At 37.6% G+C, this 20,199-nt stretch overlaps 1 protein-coding gene and 1 non-coding gene across 9 annotated transcripts in view; both read left to right on the plus strand.

The window, feature by feature from the left end:
- The window catches only part of NEK10 (NIMA related kinase 10), a 248,798-nt gene that overhangs the window by 103,792 nt on the left and 124,807 nt on the right, over positions 1–20,199 (plus strand). For 7 of the 8 annotated variants that reach the window (XM_012435538.2, XM_012435540.2, XM_012435542.2 and 4 more), the window contains one exon: positions 6,321–6,396. In XM_012435538.2, the coding sequence (XP_012290961.2) occupies positions 6,321–6,396 (76 nt within the window). Of the gene's footprint in view, positions 1–6,320; positions 6,397–10,506; positions 10,804–20,199 lie in introns of those variants that run through there. The other variant, XM_012435545.2, reaches the window with a different exon arrangement.
- Positions 3,301–3,404, plus strand: LOC135275928 (U6 spliceosomal RNA). Its single transcript, XR_010343517.1, has one exon. It is a non-coding gene; the product is annotated as a U6 spliceosomal RNA (small nuclear RNA).

Consider the following 20,199-nt stretch of genomic DNA (forward strand, 5'->3'; position numbering starts at 1 on the left):
GCAGTAACTTTCTTCACTGAAATCTTGAGCCCTTTAAAGTCATCCATGAGGGTTGTAATCAACTTCTTCCAAACTCCTGTTAATGTTGATATTTTGACCTCTTCTCATGAATCATGAATGTTCTTAATGGTATCTAGAATGGTGAATCTTTTCCAGGAGGTAAACGTTGCAGGAATCACTATCTACGACCCCTATAGCCTTATGAAATGTATCTTTCAATTAGTAAAAGTAGAAATGACTCCTTGATCTATGGACTACAGAATGGATGTTGTGTTAGCAGACAGGAAAACAACATTAATTTTTTTTTCATATCCATCAGAGCTCTTGAGTGATGAGGTGTATTGTCAACAAACACTAATATTTTGAAAGGAATTTTTTTTTTTAAGCAGTGGTTCTCAACAGTGGGCTTAAAATAGTAAACTATGCTGTAAATAGAAGTACTGTCATTCAGGCTTTGCCGTTCTACTTATAGACCACAGGCAGAGTATATGTAGCATAATTCTTATGGGCCCTAGAATTTTCAGAATGGTCCATAAGCATTGGCTTCAACTTAATTACCAGCTACATTAGTCCTTAATAAGAGAGCCAGCCTGTTCTTTGAAGCTGTGAAGCCAGGCATTGACTTCTCCTCCCTAATTACGAAAGTCCTAGATGGCATCTTCTTTCAGTAGAAGGCGATTTTGTCTACACTGAATATCTGTTCCTTAGTGTAGCACCTTCATCGACTGTCTTAGCCGGATCTGGATAACTCGCTGCAGCTTCTGTATCAGCAGTGGCTGCTTCACCTTGCACTGTTATGTTATGGAGATGTCTTCTTTCCTTAAACTTCATGAACCAACCTCTGCCAGCTTCCAGACTTTCTTCTGCAGCTTTCTCACCTCTCTGAGCCTTCACAGAATTGAAGACAGTTAGGGCCTTCCTCCAAATTAGGTTTTGGCTTACAGGAGTATGCTGGTTTGATCTTCTGTCCAGATCACTACAACTTTCTCCTTTTCAGCAATAAAGCTGTTTATTTTCTTACCATTTGTGTGTTCAGAAGTGCCACTCCACTGAGTAGCACTTTTAGTTTTCTCCCAGAATTTTTCCTTTACAACTTGGCTGTTTGGTGCCAGAGGCCTGCCTTGCAGCCTGTCTCAGTTTTTGATGTGCCTTTCTCACTAAGCTTAATCATTTCTAGCTTTTGATCAAAAGTCAGTGATGTATGACTCTTCCTTTCACTTGAGTGATTGGAGGCCAATGTAGGGTTATTCACTGGCCTAATTTCAATATTGTTGTGTCTAGGGGAATAAGGAGGCTCATAGAGAGTGAGAGTTGGGGGAGCAGCCAGTCAATGGAGCAGTCAGAACACACAGAACATTTAGCAATTAAGGTTGCCATATTAAGTGAGCATGGTTTATGGTGTCCCAAAACAGTGACAATAGTAACATCAAAGATCACTCATCACAGATCACCATAACAGATATAATAATAATAAAGTTTGAAATTTTATAAGAATAACCAAAATGTGTCAGATATAAAGTGAGCAGATGCTGTTGAAAAATGGCGCTGATAGGCTTGCTGGATACAGGGTTGCCACAAACCTTCAATTTGTAAAAAAGAATGCAATATTTGCAAAGTGCAATGAAGTGAAGCACAATAAAAGGAGGTGTCACTATATAAGAATGAGCTACTACCTCTAGGGCTAAGGCAAACTCTTCAAAGAAAAAGCAAATTTTAAGAAAGTCCCTCTCCTCAAGGGCTGAGATTCAGACTTTGTTGGAGAGGGTATGACTTTAGCCAATATGGCAGAAATTGCGTTGAAATGATACAAGATAAAACTATCAAACAGAAAATTGCCCCTGGAATGATGAGTATCCTTTTCAGGAAGCCATTTTCTGGCATACTAGTAGAACTCAGTGGGAATCTCTTGGCTCGGCTGCTCGTGAGACTAGCTAGACTGAGCCTGGCTAGAATGCTGGTAGAACTTACTGGGAATCTACCTGTGGAGGTGTTATGAAAACAGCTGAGATGCCAGCAGAATTTCCTGGTATGTTGTCTGCTGGGGTGCTTGTAAAATTTGCAAGGAAGCTGGATATAGTGCCAGTGGAACTGTGTAGGAAGCTGCCTGCAGGGAAGTGAGCACCACTAACCATCCTGCACACTGCGCAAGTGCTACAGGAGCAAGGAATGAGAGGAAGCATGTCAGAACCAGGAAGAGAAGAGAAGCCTCTTCTGCAGTTTCCCTTCAGCACCTTCTACTGACAAAGCTTCACATCAAGCCAGCTGGCGAAGGAGAGACATTACCAAGGTCCAGCTCCATTTACAAAGCAGGGCCATGATGAAGGGTGGATTTGATACTGAAAGGGAATGAGTTGACAGCTAGCAGAAGAACTAAGGAAAGTACCTAGGTCAATGTTGGTGCCACTTACTGAGGTGGGGAACCAGGGGGAGTCGTTTGAGTTAAGATTGAGAATTCTCTTTGGGTGCGTTAATTTTGAGATGCCTAGGAGACACTTAAGTGAAAGTTTTGATTATCCAGATGAATATGTAAATCTGGTGCTCAGAGAGTAAGAGGCTATTTCCAACATCTGGCGTGGTAACAGTTGAAAATCCACATAAAAAAATCAGAACCTCAACCTATATATTATACCTTATATAAAACTTAGCTCCTTTGGGATGCCGAGGCGGGCGGATCACGAGGTCAAGAGATCGAGACCATCCTGGGCAACATGATGAAACCCCGTCTCTATTAAAAATACAAAAAAATTAGCTGGGCCTGGTGGCGCACGCCTGTAGTCCCAGCTACTCGGGAGGCTGAGGCAGGAGATTTGCTTGAACCTGGGAGGCGGAGGCTGCAGTGAGCCGAGGTCGTGCCACTGCACTCCAGCCTGACGCCTGGTGACGGAGTGAGACTCTGTTTCAAAACAAAACAAAACAAAAAACAAACAAAAAACCCCACAAAACTTAGCTCAGTTTGGATCATAGAACTATGTGAAACTTAAATTATGAAAATTCTGGAAGGAAAAAATGGATATAGTTTTTGCAGTCTTGGGCTAGGCAAATATTTCTTAGACGTAACATCAAAACCATAATGTGTCACATAAACTAATAAATTTGACTTCATCAAAGTTTAGAACTTCTGTTCTTTGAAAAACATTATTAAGAAAATGAAAAGATAAACTGCAGATTAGTAGAAAATATTTGCAAATTGTGTATCTGGCAAATAATTCGTATCCAAAACTCAAAAATAAAAAAATAAACAACCTAATGAAAAAAAAGTGCAAAAATTTGAGCAGGCACTTCACTAAGGAAGATACCCAGGTGCTCACTGTGGCAGCACATATACGAAAATTGGAACGCTACAGAGATTAGCGTGGCCCCTGCACAAGGATGACATGCAAATGCATGAAGTGAACTTTTTTTTTTTTTTAAATGAAGATGTCCAGATAGCAAATAAGTACTTTGAAAGTGTTCAACATCAGTAATGTCCAGGGACATACAAATGAAAACTATACTAAAATATCACTACTTACCTACTAGAATAGCTAATTAAACAAAAACTGACAACATTAAATGCTGGTGGGATGCAGAAGCAACTGGAACATTCCTATTGCTGGTGAGAGAAAAAAATTGGAAAACCTTTTGACTTGGCAGGTTTTATAAAATCAAATTAAACACATCCTTATAATATGATCCAATAATCCCACTCCAAGGCATTTATCAAAGGGAAATTTAAAATTATGTTCCCACAAAAACTTGTATGCACATACTGTACTTAATCTGAATCTTCAGTAGGATGTTGACTAGGAACACTGAGAATGGTGGACATGCTTTGTTTTTGAACTTAAAAGGGAAACACTCAGTTTTTCAGCATTAAGTAGAATATTAACTATGGCTTTTTTTGGTAGATGCTCTTTATCAGGTTAAGAAAGTACCCATCTATTCTTATTTTGCCGAAAGGAATAGACATTGAATTTTGCTGATACTTTTTGCATATCTATTGAGATGGTCATATGGTTTTCCTTCTTTAATATATTGATTTGGTAAATTACACTGATGAATTTTTATTTTTTAGATTTATTTTATTTTTTATTTATTTATTTTTTCGAGATAGAGTTTTGCTCTTGTTGCCCAGGCTGGAGTGCAATGGCATGATCTCAGCTCACTGCAACCTCTGCCTCCCGAGTTCAAGCGGTTCTCCTGCCTCAGCCTCCTGAGTAACTGGGATTACAGGCACCTGCCACCATGCCCAGCTAATATTTTGTATTTTTAGTAGAGAAGGGGTTTCACCATGTTGGCCAGGCTGGTCTTGAACTCTTGACCTCAGTTAATCCACCTGCCTCGGCCTCCCAAAGTGCTAGGGTTACAGGCATGAGCCACCACACTCGGCTGATACATTTTTATTTCTAAAATTATTTTAGATTCAGGGGCCACATGTGCATGTTTGTTACATGGATATATTGCATACTACTAGTGTTCAGGCTTCTATTGAACTCATGTTGATGGATTTTTAAATGTCAAAGTAGCCTTGTATTTTTGGCATAAACCCCACTTGGTCATTATGTTAATACATATGTATTTTATATGTCCTTTTTATATGTCACTGGATTTGATTTACTTATATTTTGTTGATAGTTTTTGTGTCTGTGTTCAAGGGGTTCTTGTTCTGTAGTTTTCTTTTCTTGTCATGTCTTTTTTCTGGATTTGGAATGGTATGATGTTGGCTTTATGAAGTGATTTGGGAAGTATTCCCTCCTCTTCTATTTTCTGGTAGAGTTTGTGTAGAATTGGTATATATTTCTTAAATGTTTGGTTGAGTTTATCATTGAATTGATCTGCTCCTTATCTTTCTATTTTGGCAATATTGTGTCTTGGTGAGATTTGGGGCTTTAGACTCCAGCAACCCCAGATTAATATCTGACTGTTAATTTCTCCCTGTGAGACATTGGGCAAGTCACACATTCTCTCTGAGCCTGTTTCCTCATATATAAAATGGATAATTGTGATGATTAAATCATAATATACATCAGTTGTTCAATACTCTACTACATGTATTTATATATAATACATACATATTTGTATATATTAAATTATTTAAATTTTACTACCATACTGTACTGTTTACAGTACATATCAGTACTATATTATTATAATCCTTATTTTACAGATAAGAAAGCTATTGGAAAGCCAGATTAAATAACTTGCCCAGGATTACTCAGTTTGCACATAATATAGTCAGTATTCAGATTGAGGCTGTCCAGTTCCAGAGTCCTGGCTTTTAAACACTAAGCTTTACTAATGATAATGCCTATCTTTCAGAGTGCTATGAGTATTAAATGAGGCAATTCATGTAAGTGGCTGAATTTGTGCTAGTAGAATCTTGTTATTTAGTAAATGTGTGTTATTATTAATCATGTGAATTTTTATTATTTGGAAATGAAACTACTTTGGAACATTTTCAATCTGAAAGGCATTTTAGTATATATAAGTAATCAAATACTGCCTTAAAGTTTGTTGCTGTGAAATTCATAAGCATTTGCTACACTTTACAACATGATATTGAGAATATCAAAGCTTCTTAGGAAAAGCAACTTGAATTCTTTCCCTGGTTCCACATTGTCTTTTTGTGCAATCCTGGTAATTAAATCTCGTGAAATACTGGTGAATCTGTAGCAACCGGATAGGAAAAATATCTGTTTTTATCATTTTGACCTAAGTTGTTAAGTAGTTTAAAAAGGACAAGTACCTGAAGATATTTTGAAAAGAACAAGATTGTGCTAAAATGAAATATAAATATTTGGTGTTCTGTGATAAAAATCAGAATCTTCTGTTTATATATAAATATTTTGAGATTATTTTGAACATACTTGTGCTGTGACTAGTACACATTGATGCCAGTTAAGTTTAGGTTTTCACGCCTTCATGGTAGTTATTCGGGCAATTCTTACTTTTCTTTTGGCCTGACGAGGTCATGACTGCCATATGCCAAATGTTAGATTCATTTTATTTACTTTAAAATTATAAAGGATAACCTAAAAAGTGGAATCACAGATTCAATAAGTACTTTGTCCTATGTTTCAGTCAACAAGACTTAATTTAAGCTTTTTTTGAAGTGATAAACCTCATTATATCAAAATATATAGCAAAATGACATAGTATGTATGCCATTAATTAAGACAGGGAATGATGTGGAAGACTGGCACATTGGGCATTTTGACAGAGAGTAAGAAAAGACTTTGGTTATGAAGTGTAATGGTTATTGCGTAGATTGTCAAATGCTAAGGAACAATGCTAACTCTGGGAAAATATAATAACATATTGCATTGTTTTGTGAATTGTAGCTGACTTTGGCCTGGCAAAGCAAAAACAAGAAAACTGTAAACTCACGTCTGTTGTTGGAACAATCCTGTATTCTTGGTAAGGACGATTATTTTATGACTCTCAAACATCATACTTAACTGATTTGGAGTTTCATTTCTATTATTGACTTGCAAAGGCAAGAGGATTTCAGGAAAGAAAGCTTATTTTATAAGTTTTTTTTTTTTTTTCAATTATCTCGGTAATACACATGACTAGAATTGTGGATCATTATGTATGCTTAAAATAACCACCACAAAAATAATCTTTCTTCTAAGGTATCACTGCCTCTCATGGGGATTACTTTTATAAATTGTAAATTGAAATGATCCTTGGCATACAGTAGGTGTGCAATAGTTGTTGAATGAATTTGAGAATGAAGTAACAGATATGCTACACAACATGAGACTTGGAATATTTTCTTGTAGCTATCTGTACGTATGACTCTTTTTCTTTTTTCTACCTATAAACATTCAAGTGCAGGGGCAAGGATTTTTTGTGCCCTAGTACCTATCCTAGCATCTGGCAAATAATAGGCATTGAATAAACTTTATTGCATGAATGGATAAATAATGATGTGTATACTTACACATATGTTTGCAAAGTAAGTTGCTTCTTGGATAAATGAGTGTTTATGTTTTGATGAGTCGAGACACTTTTAAATTCTTTGGCATGCTTTGGGGGTTTCTTTGCAAGCCATTAATTATTATGAAGTAAGAATCTTCTTTTGCTGATCACATATCATTTGTCTGAATCTGTTGAAATTAGAAAATAGTCCTGGTAGTGAGTAGAAAAGCAGATTTCAGGGAAATATTCTGAAATCTGATTCAACAGGTCAAGTAATCAAGACACTTTCATTTTTAAAAAATTTAACCTATAGTTATACAATTGAGTCTTGGGAATAGAATTAAACACGACTCTTCTTGAGGAAGGGTAGAAATTGTCTAAAAGTAGCAGCCTAGTTTTACGAAGTCCTTTCGTGCAGAAGTGTTCAGAATAATGTTGTAAGAGGGTGACTTTTCATTTATCTTACTGGAAATTCCTGACATCTCTATTCTTGAAACTAGTTTCATGAGAAGATGCAAAGAAACTGTGGCAGGCTAATATGTAGCTTGTAAGGTGCAAGATAGTCTTCTTCACCTCTTAACAGTAAGGCTGGCCTACTCGTTACTTGCTGACAGAAGAGTAATTTTCTTTTGTTTCACTTCGTACTGTTTTTATGCAACAACAATACAGATTTGATTATAAAAGTGTCAAGTAATCATATATTCCTGAACAAATTTGTCAAATTGCAGAATAAAACACCAACTTAAATTTTTGCTGATTATACTTATTAAAAGCATATTTTTATTCCTGAGACTGTGAATTAATTTAGAATTGCTCATATGATAGTATCAACTGTGTGTGTGTGTGTGTGTATGTGAAAGAGACAGAATCTATAGAATATGTAGAAAGAAATCTAAAACATGACTTTTTTGCTGTATTAGCTGAAATATGGATTCACATTTTCATTTAATTTTTAAATTAACTGAAGAGTTTGTAAAGCTGAACCTACTCATATAGATAAGCTATTATTTCATGTAGGTGTGCTATGATTGTTTTAATAACATGTACAGTATATCTTTCTACCATTTTTCTTTCTGTCAACCTCTTGTTCTTTTAAATTGCTTTAAAAATTTCTTTCTACTCCCTTTTCTCATCTCCCCGAGTTATTAGAAATGCCCCTTGTCTGATGGGTTTTACTATGAAGTGGGGCTCACTAACCATCTTTCTTGCTAGTTTTTGATGTCTTTGAGGATGGAGTTAAAAGAACTCAGTCCTACATCGTTTGTGTTGCTTTCTTAACTATTTCACTCAAATTCTTGTCTCAGATTCCAATACTTTATTTGGGAGGAGGTCCCAGGAAACACTAGTAGGAGAGTGGTGAAGTGAGACTGGGAGGTAAGGCGGCAAGTAACAGTGGACATTAATAATTAGGGTCATGGAGTATTACCTGGGATATAGTGTAGAGCAGGGGTGTCCAATCTTTTGGCTTCTCTGGGCCACACTGGAAGAGGAAGAATTTTCTTGGACCACACATAAAATAAATGAACACTAACGATAGCTGATGAGCTTTAAAAAATTGCAAAAAGGCCCAGTGGTGCGGTGGCTCACACCTTTAATCCCAGCACTTTAGGAGGCTGAGGCGGGCGGATCACAAGGTCAGGAGTTTGAAACCAGCTTGGCCAATGTGGTGAAACCCCTGTCTCTCCTAAAAATACAAAAATTAGCTGGACGTGGTGGTGGGCACCTGTCATCCCCACTACTCAGGGAGGCTGAGGCAAGAGAATTGCTTGAACCTAGGAGGCAGAGGTTGCAGTGAGCTGAGATCATGCCACTGCACTCCAACCTGGGTGACAGAGCAAGACTCTGTCTCAGCAAAAAATGCAAAAAGAAATTTCATAGTGTTTTAAGAAAGATTTACGAGTTTGTGTTGGGCCACGTGTGGTCCATAGACCGGGGTTGGACTAGCTTGGTATACAGAATGTTTTAGAATTGCCCTGTATGCCGGATGAGAAATTGGGGTATTTTTTTTCCAATCACAAGGGGGAGCCCTCAGCATCTGACTGAGGGCTGCTCTGGGGCGCTTATGCCCAGGTGCTTATGGCACACCTGGTAGTGGTCTAGGAACACCCCAGGCAGAGAGCTGGAGGGGCATTGCTTGAGGTATGATGCCATAAACTTGTACTGGAGATGTGAATGGGAGTCTGGATAGGGTCCCAACATTCTAGAATTTTCTGTAATTCTGATTTTCATGTGATTTTTCTCTGAGCCTGTAAATGTGGACCTGGGATGCCTAGGTACTTCTTTCCCTTCCCTGCAGGGTCCCTAGAGTTTGATGTCCCATGTCATTTTGCCCTTTTCATTTGCTTTTACTTCCTCAGATATTAACTTACTGAATGGAAGAAAGGTCTCTTTGTCACCTTTTATAGGAAGTGCCTCAGAGCATTCTTTATTCTGTATTCAGCTGCTAGATACAGGGTTTCTGGGCACATCGCTGGACCAATTGTACTAGAACAGAAGGTCAGGAAAGGTTCTTTTCATTCATCTGATGTGATTCATTATTAGGCAGGTCTTTGTTATCCTTCTCAAGAAAAAAAAAAACCCTCCAAATATGGTACTTGTTTCCATTTTTTATCTCTAGGTCTTCCTCCGATTCCAAAGAACAAAATTACACACCATCTTCAACTGCATTTTCAGAGAAGATTATAGAGCTTGAGGCTCTGGAAAGCATTTTCAGCTACTTCACAGAACATATATGGGATTTATGAAGCTAGCATAATATAGAAAATATATACAATAAAAGTTTTCCAATAAAAATGGAAAACTTCAACTATTTCTGGACTGGGAATTATTACTCTGTTGCTTGGTAAATCCCATTCATATTATGACACTAGATAATTAGAAGAGAAGCTCATGAAGTTTAAATTGGATGGATCAAAACAAACCTGTAGATAAATCTGGATAAGTAGAGACAAAGTGAAGCATGCCTATTAACAGCACTTCTTAAATTTTAAAAAAAATTTTTTTTATTTTTTTGTTGTATAAAGTTGATAAAATTCTTAAGAAAGCTATAATACACCCCAAATTTTGAGAATTTTAGGTTGCTTAAAAGACTTCAGTGATTTCCAACTGCTCATGCAAAGACCAAGCCCTCAGTATAGCCACAAGCAGACAACCTTGCATGCTCTGGCCTCTGCCAAGTTCTTCAGCTTTACCACAACAAAAATCTAACAATTCCTAGCTGTTCCATCTGGGCTCCCTTTGACCACAGGGCCTTTGCACATGCATCTCCCTTTACCTGGAATACTCTTAATTCTTACCTTCCTTCAGCTGAACCCCTTTAGACAAGGTGTATTTCCTCCGATCTATGTACTCCATGTACTTCTCCTTCACACAGCCGAACTTTTTGTTGATTTTTCCATAAGCAGTGATGATTTTGTTCATTGCAATCCCCAGCAGTCCTGAGTCTGGCATTTTAAAGTTCACAAGTGATTTTTGCTACATGAATGATCCAGTATTTGCATGATTATAAACATTACTGGAAATAACACATTACTAAGAAAATTGTTTCTTTTTGTTGTAACAAATTTTAATTCCCTATCCTATCCCCTTTTGCTGTTCCTTCAGATCTCCAAAACGCTCCTCCTTGGACTGCTCTTCCTTCAGACAACTGCAGAGTTTACTTCTTTACTTCGTTCTGCTCTTTGCTTAAATGCCAGTTATGTAGAGAGGATTTCCCTGATCACCTGCCCTAAATAGCAACCTCCCTTCAGACTCTATCCCTGTGTCCTGCTTTATTTTTTCATAGCCCTTGCTTCTACCTGACCTTATATTGTACTTGAATTGGCTGATGATAGTGCATCTCTCCACTACAGCACAAGCTCCATGAGCACAGGACTTGTGTCTCCTTTGTTCACCACTGTTTCCCCAGGACCCACAGGAGTTGACTGGCAGAATCCTAAGAAATACTTTGAATAATTGAAGTGAAAACAAGTCTTTTTTTTTATATAAATATGATAAAAATCAGTGTGTATTCTTATCGGGTTCTAATATATCTTTGAACTTCTCTGATTTTTACCCTAAGAAAGCCTGAAGAAAATGCTTTTCATTTGAGATAGTAAGTACTGTGAAGACAGGGTCTATTTTATTTTATTTTTCTTCTATTTGCTTATTTTATCTTTATATGTTACATAATTACTAGAACAGTGAGTAAATGAGATCAAGTAGGATGTTATCATTTTAACAAAATAAAATGTGGAAGGATTATAAATTATAGAAATATGTATTCTTCAGTGACCAATAAATTGGCCCTGAGGGAAATTTCAAAAAAGGGATGCATTAGGTCATTCTTAGGTTGCTATAAAGAAATACCTGAGACTAGGTAATTTACAAAGAAGAGAGGTTTAACTGGCTCATGATTCTGCAGGCTACACAGCAAGCATGGTGCTAGTATCTTCTTGGCTTCTGGGGAGGCCCCAGGAAACTTACATTCATGGCAAATGGTAAAGCAGGAGCAGGTGAATCACATGACCAGAGCAGGAGCAGGAGAGAGGAAGTGAGGAAGTGCCACACACTTCTAAACAACCAGGTTTCGTGAGAACCCACTCACTGTCAGAACAACAGCTCTAGGAGGATGGTACTAAACCATTCATGAGAAATCCACCCTCGTGAGCCAATCACTTTCCACTAGACCCCACCTTCAACACTGGGGATAACAATTTAATATGCGATTTGGGCGGGGATTTTCAAAAATAAGCATAATTGGAATAAGACCATGTCAAAGGATTTTCAAAAATAAGCATAATTGGAATAAGACCATAGTATTGACAGAGAGAGGTCATTGTTAAGAGCACTAGCTCTGGAATCAGATGGCCTGGGTTAAAATTCTAGGTCTGCTATTGACAGTTTTAAATGATTGAATTTTTCTGTGCCTCAGTGTCCTCATCTGCAACCTGGGGATAATAACAGTGCTCATGTCCTAGGATTGTTGTGAGATTAAATGAGGTGATACATGTCTGGTGCTGGGAACAGTGTCTGGCTGGCATATGGTAAGCACTCACTAGATAATAGTGATTATTATTTCCCATTAGCCTAAAGTTTGAAAGGATTGTACTCATTTGAATATATAGATTATATTGTGCACATATAGGAGGTTATAGAACACTAGGCAGATTTAACCTAAAGAAGACTCCTTCAAGGTATTTAATAATCAAACTTCCAAAGGTCAAGGATAAAGAAAGGATCTCAAAGGCAGCAAGAGAAAACAAATAACATGCAATGCAGCTCAATACATCTGGCAGCAGACTTTTCAGTGGAAGTCTTATAGGCCAGGAGAGAGTGGCATGACATATTGGAAGTGCTGAAGGAAAAAAAAAAAAGAAAAAAACTTTACCCCAGAATAGTATATCTGGTGAAAATATTCTTCAAACATGAAGGAGAAATAAAGATTTTCCCAGACAAACAAAAGCTAAGGGATTTCATCAGCACCAGACCTGTCCTACAAAAAATACTAAAGGGAGTTCTTCAATCAGAAATGAAAGGGCATTAATGAGCAATAACAAATCATCCGAAGGTACAGAGTTCACTGGTAAAAGTAAATACACAGAAAAACAAAGAATCTTATAATACTGTAATCGTGGCATAGAAACTACTCTTACCCTTAGTAGAAAGACTAAAAGCTGAATTAAGAAAAATAATGATGGTGGACTGGGCAACTAGTAGAATAGGGCCACACCCCTGCTAGGGTGTGTTCAATGCCTTTATTTCCTCTGTAAAATAACTATTTTATTTCTCTGTGCCTCCAACATTTTGGTGTATCTCCAGAGTATCTTTTTGAATTGTGAAAATTAAATCTTTCAGTTCAATTGTGAATAGGCTCAGTATATTTTGTGAAAGGCAGAAGCTATAGTTTGTCGGGGTTGAGTTTTATGCTGTGACATTGGAAGACCTAGAATTTCCCCTTGGCATCATAAAGCCACAGGAAATCTCTCAGCCTGACAGTTACTTAGTGGAAGTGCTGTTTTTTTGGGGGGAAGAATATCTGTGGAATGAAACTGGGAAAAGGGAAGGAGAGATGTGTGTGTTCATCGTTTTACCTGTCCCTCAAGCAGATATTCCAGTATTTACTTCCCAGGAGCAGATGACTTAGTTCTTTACCACTAGAAGAATTCAATTTAATTTAGACACCCCCCCCCACTACACACACCCCCCACACACATGATATCTATCAGTCAAGTGTAGAAGAGTAAACGGTTAGAAAATCCTCTGATGCTTGTAATGAGTCTCCATCAGGTGCATAGCAAGTCCCCAGGATAATATACAAAGTCAGGGTAGAACAGAGACCTGCCAGCACAGAGCTGCAGAACTCGAGGGAAAGGCCATTGGGGCTGGGGTGGATGCTCTGCCTTTCTGTATAATAAATGTGCCATATTCTATGCACGACCTGAGAATTATACAAACAGACATATTTTCCTCGAATTCAGACATTATGACGGTATATGCGTAAAAGTGAGTCTGGTTGATGGATAAAATGGTTACAAGAAATCAGAAGAGAGGAAGAGAAAATATAGCAATGTGATTTGGGTAAACAGAGAACACAGGGAGTGGAGAAGTCAGAGGATTCAAACAATGGGGAGTATGAAAGCCATGTTACCATAATAGGGGCAAAAGAATTCAAGAAACATTTTCATTATTTTGCAGGGTTACATTCAATTTGTCTTATTCTTGTGAATGAGTTACTCCAAGTGACCTTACCAGCTATATATCCCTTTACATCAATTTATTTATTAACTTATTTTGCTATTAGTACTTTCTTAATTTTTATATTTAATTTTAATTATTAATTTTTTGATCTTGGCATTTCAGACTGTTCATAGCAACCCTAGATACAGTAACACAATGCTAATCAAAGAAAACCTTCCTTTGAAGTGCCAGAAATTATTTTCTCTAAAATAGTAGAATATTAGTTAGAAGGCCAGTATTTTGAAATTCAAGCATCTCTTTGGAAAAGGATTTAAAAAAATACATTTGAAAACAAGACAATAAACTGTTAAACTGTGACAATTTTGTGGCCTATAATGAAATGTCAAAATAAAGATTTTAAAATGTTAACTTTATGTAACTTGGATATACATCGATAATACTCAACCATTTTAAAAGCTTCATTTTCACAGCAAGGCATACTTTTAGGATCGTCACATTTTGCAGTTAAATTTTGAAGATTTTACATATATTGGCCAATTTCATTTTAGTACTCTAGGGTTCCAGGAAGACCACATCTATTCCTCAATAAAGCATTCGCCTCTCAGTCTGTTCAGCCCTTCCTCACCTTAATTCTTCTGAGTTCATTTGTAATCTTCACAACAAAGAATACTTTATTCATAAATTTAGTAAATAATGCCCAGAACTTCAGCAGTGAGAGAAGTAGTCAGATGCCAGTGTACATGTGTCAACTGTGCACAGTGGGCATCTGTGCTGTGTGGCTGTCCCTTCCCCTAGGAGCCAACAGGACATGGTGCAGACTCTAGACCTGGACTACCTGGGCTTAATCCTGGATATATACCTTCCTGTTTGACTTTGGGCAAGCTAGTTAATTGTTCTGGGCCTCAGTTTCCTCATTTGAAATGGAGGTGAGGGACAGTAATGATCATTTTACAACATAGGGGTGTTTTGAGGATTGAGAAGATAGTTGGATGAATGGATGGATGGATGGAAAGATGGATGGTGATAGATTGATCAATTGGTTGATAAATAGTATTATCTGTAGTATAGCAGGGATTTAATAAATATTACTTATTGTCAGGCTGAAAGCAACAGCCTCATTCTTTAGGAAAATATTTCTTCCCTGCCTTTACTCCAAGCACATGATTTTTTTTTTGGGGACAGTTTGCTCTTGTTGCCCAGGCTGGAGTGCAATGGTGCGATCTCGGCTCACCACAACCTCTGCCTCTGGGTTCAAGTGGTTCTCCTGCCTCAGGCCTCCTGAGTAGCTGGGATTACAGGCATGCACCACTACACCTGGCTAATTTTGTGTTTTTAGTAGTGATGGGGTTTCTCCAGGTTTGTCAGGCTGGTTTTGAACTCCTGACCTCAGGTGATCCGTCCGCCTTGGCCTCCCATAGTGCTGTGATTACAGCATGAGCCACCGTGCCAGGCACTGAGCACATTATTTAAATGGCTTATATATTGGCAATACTCAAAAAAGTATCAATGCCAAAAGTCCCATTGCTTTAGAGATCCTGCCTCCCTGGACTTACATGGTGGAACAGTTCTAGCATTCATGTCCCTGTAGCCCAAAATGTTAAAAGTAGAAGTGCTTTCTTGATTCCAATGTAACCATTCAGAATCCTTTCTTGAGAATGTGTTGAGCTGAAGCTCAGTTAAAAGTTGAAGGTGGGAGGCAAAAGGCCCAGCAGTGTTTGGTGGCCATGGTTGTAGCCAGGGAGGAAGTCAGTCTGACAGCATGGAGTCAATACTTAGAGAGAATAAGAGATGGCAGTGTCCAGCTCAAGATTCCATGTTCTCAAGTCCCAGCTGCAGCTTTGCTCTTTCTGCACTTACAGGAACCTATCATTAAAATCCTCTCTTTGCGTAACCTTGCTGGGTTTCTTTACTTGTCTCTTCGTTTGGGTTGCCCTAAAGGCAGACCCTGAGACAAGAATTGAAGGGCAGGTGTTTTATTCTGGAGGTGATCCTAGGAGACATGAAGAAAAGAGTAGGGGAAGTGAGACAGGATAGGGAAGTAAGCAGATAAAGGATTTCTTCGGTAGGTTCCCATTGTGGACAACTAGAGCTCAGATCTGTTGAGGAACTTGGGAGCCATTTATTTGAATACCCAAAAGGAGAGAGAGGGATATTTGTACACCTGATCCTGCCAGTCACTGAGTATGGTCTATTTCTGGGGTACAGTAATTTATTAGCACTTCAGGCTGATCATGTTGCAGGCAGAGTAAGTCAAGGGATTAAAGGAAATCCTTAGACAAACCTGCAAATGGTTGGAATTCAGTCCAGTGTGCTCGCGAGAAGTAAGGGTCAGGGATGTTAATAGGACACCTACAACGTCTGCTTCGAGTTAACAGTGAAAACAACTTCTGTCACAGTAGAGAGATGGTTGTAGGGTGGCCTCAAAGTCTGTACATGCCAGGTTGTCTGAAAAAATCTAATTTTCCCCTATGCTCTCTGAACATATTCTTCTATGCTGAATAGTTGGAAGTCATTAAAGAAGTCCCTGAAGTCTGCTTTTAGATTTTCCTCACAGTTAGGTTGAGTTGAGAATATTTTCCCCCAGTCACACCCACAAAGACTTTCTGCCTCCCTGTAGTTCTGGGCTGCTACTCCCTGCACCAACTTTGCAAACAAAATAGCAATGCCAGACTGATGAGATAATGATCATTTAAAAATAGATGTGATAGGCTGGTCCCAGTGGCTCATTTCTGTAATCCCAGCACTTTAGGAGGTCGAGGAGGGCAGATCACCTGAGGTCAGGAGTTCGAGAGCAGCTGGCCAAAATGGTGAAACCCCATCTCTACTAAAAAAAATACAAAAATTAGCCCGGCGTGGTGGCACACACCTGTAATGTCAGCTACTTGGGAGCCTGAGGCAGGAGAATTGCTTGAGCCCGGGAGATAGAAGTTACAATGAGCTGAGATCCTTCCACTGCACTCCAGCCTGGCTGCCAGAGTGAGACTCTCTCTCAAAAAAAAAAAAAAAGAAAAAAAAGAAAAAATGTGGTAGTAATAAATGTAAATCAGAATGAGATAAGAATATTTTCCTGTGAGGGTCTCTACTACCTTGAATAAAGACTCAAATGTTTACATAGAAGTTGCTCAGCTGTCTATTTTTTAAAAAATATATCAGTCTGTTGTTGAGGAACAAGAATACACATTTTTATGTGACTTCATATTTAGAGAAAGGCATTTGTATAATTATGTATTGTAATTGAGAGATTGTATTATCTTTTTTTGTGAAATCACCATAATTACTTTATTTAGTTATATACTTGAATTTTAAAGCTAGTGATATTTGACTTGAATACAAATACAAAATATGTGATGTCAATCTATAATGCCAGCTGTTTTTTTTTCTACCAAAAATCATTAGAGACAAGCAAATTGTAGTTAATGTATAATGAGAAATTTCAAGGCTGTTGGATCTGAATTTAATTTATATTTGTGACTCAGAGTAGGCAATGCTGGATAATCATTTGATGGCTGGAATGTAATCACTGGGTGAACTTAATTCATTTGTTTAATTGCCCAGACTCCTCACTGTATTTACAGTTAATTGGTTCCCAGTAAGGTCCTCTTAATAGAGACCATAAAGCAGTAGGATTAGAGAAACCTGAAAAGGAACATTTAGTTTGAGTCCTTTCTTAAAGCCAAATTTTAACATGTGCTCATCTATTTCATTTTTTACCATCTTCGTGACAGACTCAGGGAGAAAAAGACTCTCAGGAAGGTGCTTTATAAATTATTTTTACTGTTTTGGCCTATGAACATTTCTATGGCCAGAAAATAAAAAAAATCTAATCTTCTTACATATAATTGAAGTTTTCCTCTTATGACTTAAAATTCTTTTTCAATTTTAGTGGCCAGGCAAAGCAACTGGTTACTACCTAGCATTTAATGATTCTTTATATACTGAAAGATTCTTTTAAGCTTTTTTCCCCTAAATTTCATGGCTCATTCATAGTTCTTCTAACCTTTTGATTCAACCTTCTAGATATTACATATGAAAATCTCATAGAAAACCTTTCAATATCTTAGGAAAGTCATGTGAACCTATCTGATGAGGAGGGATACAAGTCTCTTATAAAATGTGATTTTATATTATTTTATTATTTTTCTTTTTTGATGTAGTTTTACTCTTGTTGCCCAGACTGGAGTGCAATGGCATAATCTTGACTCACCAGACTCACCGCAACCTCCACCTTCTGGGTTCAAGTGATTCTCCTGCCTCAGCCTCCTGGGTGGCTGGGATTACAGGCATGTGCCACCACACCCAACTAATTTTTGGTATTTTTTTTTTAGTAGAGATAGGGTTTCTCCATGTTGATCAGGCTGGTCTCGAACTCCTGACCTCAGGTGATCTGCCCGCCTCGGCCTCCCATAGTCCTGGTATTACAGGCATGAGCCACCGTGCCCGGCCATAAAATGTGATTTTAGGGCTGCATTTTTAACTTACAGATTTTCTTTCTTCTCCAAATAAGGGTTTATTTACTTCAGGACTGATGAAGCAAATTAAAATTATAAATTGTCCCCTTTCCACAGAGATTTTCTAGTCTGCCTTCTTCTCCCTTTCTCCTATCCACAATTACCATCACTACAATGCTGGAGCTTCCTTACGTCCACTGGGCTCCAGCCAATTTGGAAAAATTTTGAAAGTAAATTAGCTACAGTGACAATATAATCAAAATAACAAAATTACTACAATTGAATATTTCTCATCACTGATTTTTAAAATCTATTGATAATATTCAGAAAGTTTTACATTATTTCTGGGCACTTAACACTTTTAGTTATTTTAGTTTTCCTTCTGTGAACTTGAAATTTTGTTTCTTAATTCATCTTTAGCCAATTATGAATATTATGCATTAAAATGGGAGGTTGGCCCCTTTCCACTGACAGATGAGTAATGGAAAGTACCTCTGATTGGTCTCCTCCCACAACCAATCACTGATCACAGGCCAGGTCTTCATGTGTAACTTTGTTAACTTCACTTCAGCCTCTGACTAGTTGACTCTTGCAACCAATCAGACTAGTGGTGGGCCAAGTCTTCATTTACAGAGGGTATAACCAAGTAACCAATGGGAAATCTCTAGAGGGTACTTAAACCTCAGAAAATTTTGTAACCAGCACTCTTGAGCTGCTTGCTTGAGCGCACTCACACTCTGTGGAGTGTACTTTAGTTTCAATAAGTCTGTGTTTTCGTTGGTTCACATACACACACCCATACACAAAAGCAGAGGTTGGTTAGATGAGTAACACTAAGCTGGTGATACAGTAATGGATTTGTTGACCTAAAAGCATATTTGCAATATTAACTAAAAAGATAGGTTAACAATAACATATATTTTATGATCCTATCACAAATAGAAATATCTGAAAATATTGCCAAGTCAAGCAGGCATCATAGACAAAAGTGAATTAGAAATTAAAGGAATATGAGTGTATATAACAAAATACCAACAACAAAACTTCAAATCTGAAAACAGTTCATAATCTGTTGGTTAAGATTTCTTATACTGTTTTCTTATTAGAAAAGCAGTATATTCTCAGTGCAGAAAATGAAGAAAAAAAATCCCATTAAGAACATTCATAATTCTACTAACCCAGAAATGGAAAAACTCACAGGAAACAGCCTATTGTCCAGATTTCAGATTTATTTCTATCTGAACACACAAACACACAAACACAAATACTGATATTGAGGAGGGCTTTTCTGTAGCTTCAGTTTTAAAATCTGCATCGTATCCCATTACTTGCTTAAAATCATGATTCATTTAGCCAATCTCCTTTTTTTAGATATGTGAACTGTTTCCAGCTTTTCCCTAATTTATATTGCACAGGGCATGTATACTTGGCTAAAAATAAATTAGAAATAAGAAAACAAAAGTTCTTTGTAGCAAAGTTTGCCTCTAGCACACCATCTCCTTCTTAACCCTCAAATAAAAAACCCTGACTACATTTGCCTGTGAAGATTTTGTTACTGACTATAGTATTGAAAACCTTTTTGCTGTATGCAGCTCACTGATATTCTCTACTCTTGAGTGTGGGGAAAGCATGGTGTATTATTGGTGACAAAGGCCTTTTTATACAATTTTACATATCAGAGCTGGTTATGAAAGGATGACTTGGTGATTTGATGCCCACCACTTTCTTTACTTTTAAAAAATTTTAATAGTTTTTGGGGTACAGGTAGTTTTGGGATACATGGATAGGTTCTTAAGTGGTGATTTTTGAGACTTTGGTGTATCCATCACCTAAGCAGTGTACACTATACCCAATATGTGGGTGTTGATTCCTCACCCCACTCCCACCCTTTTCACCCAGAATTCCCCAAATCCATTGTATCATTCTTATGCCTTTGCATACTCACAGCTTAGCTCCCAGTAAAACGTGAGAACATATGATATTTGGTTTTCCATTTCTGAGTTACTTCAGTTAGAATAATGACCTCCAGCTCTATCCAAGTTGCTGCAAAGACATTATTTTGTTGCTTTTTATGGCTGAGTAGTATTCCATAGTGTATATATACATTTTATTCTTAAAAATATTTCATGTATTACTTATTTTTTAACTTTTAAGTGCAGGTTTACATGTG

This window comes from Aotus nancymaae, unplaced genomic scaffold (genome assembly GCF_030222135.1).
Source record: "Aotus nancymaae isolate 86718 unplaced genomic scaffold, 86718_ANA_hifiasm-v0.15.2.pri h1tg000019l, whole genome shotgun sequence".
Taxonomy (NCBI): domain Eukaryota; kingdom Metazoa; phylum Chordata; class Mammalia; order Primates; family Aotidae; genus Aotus; species Aotus nancymaae.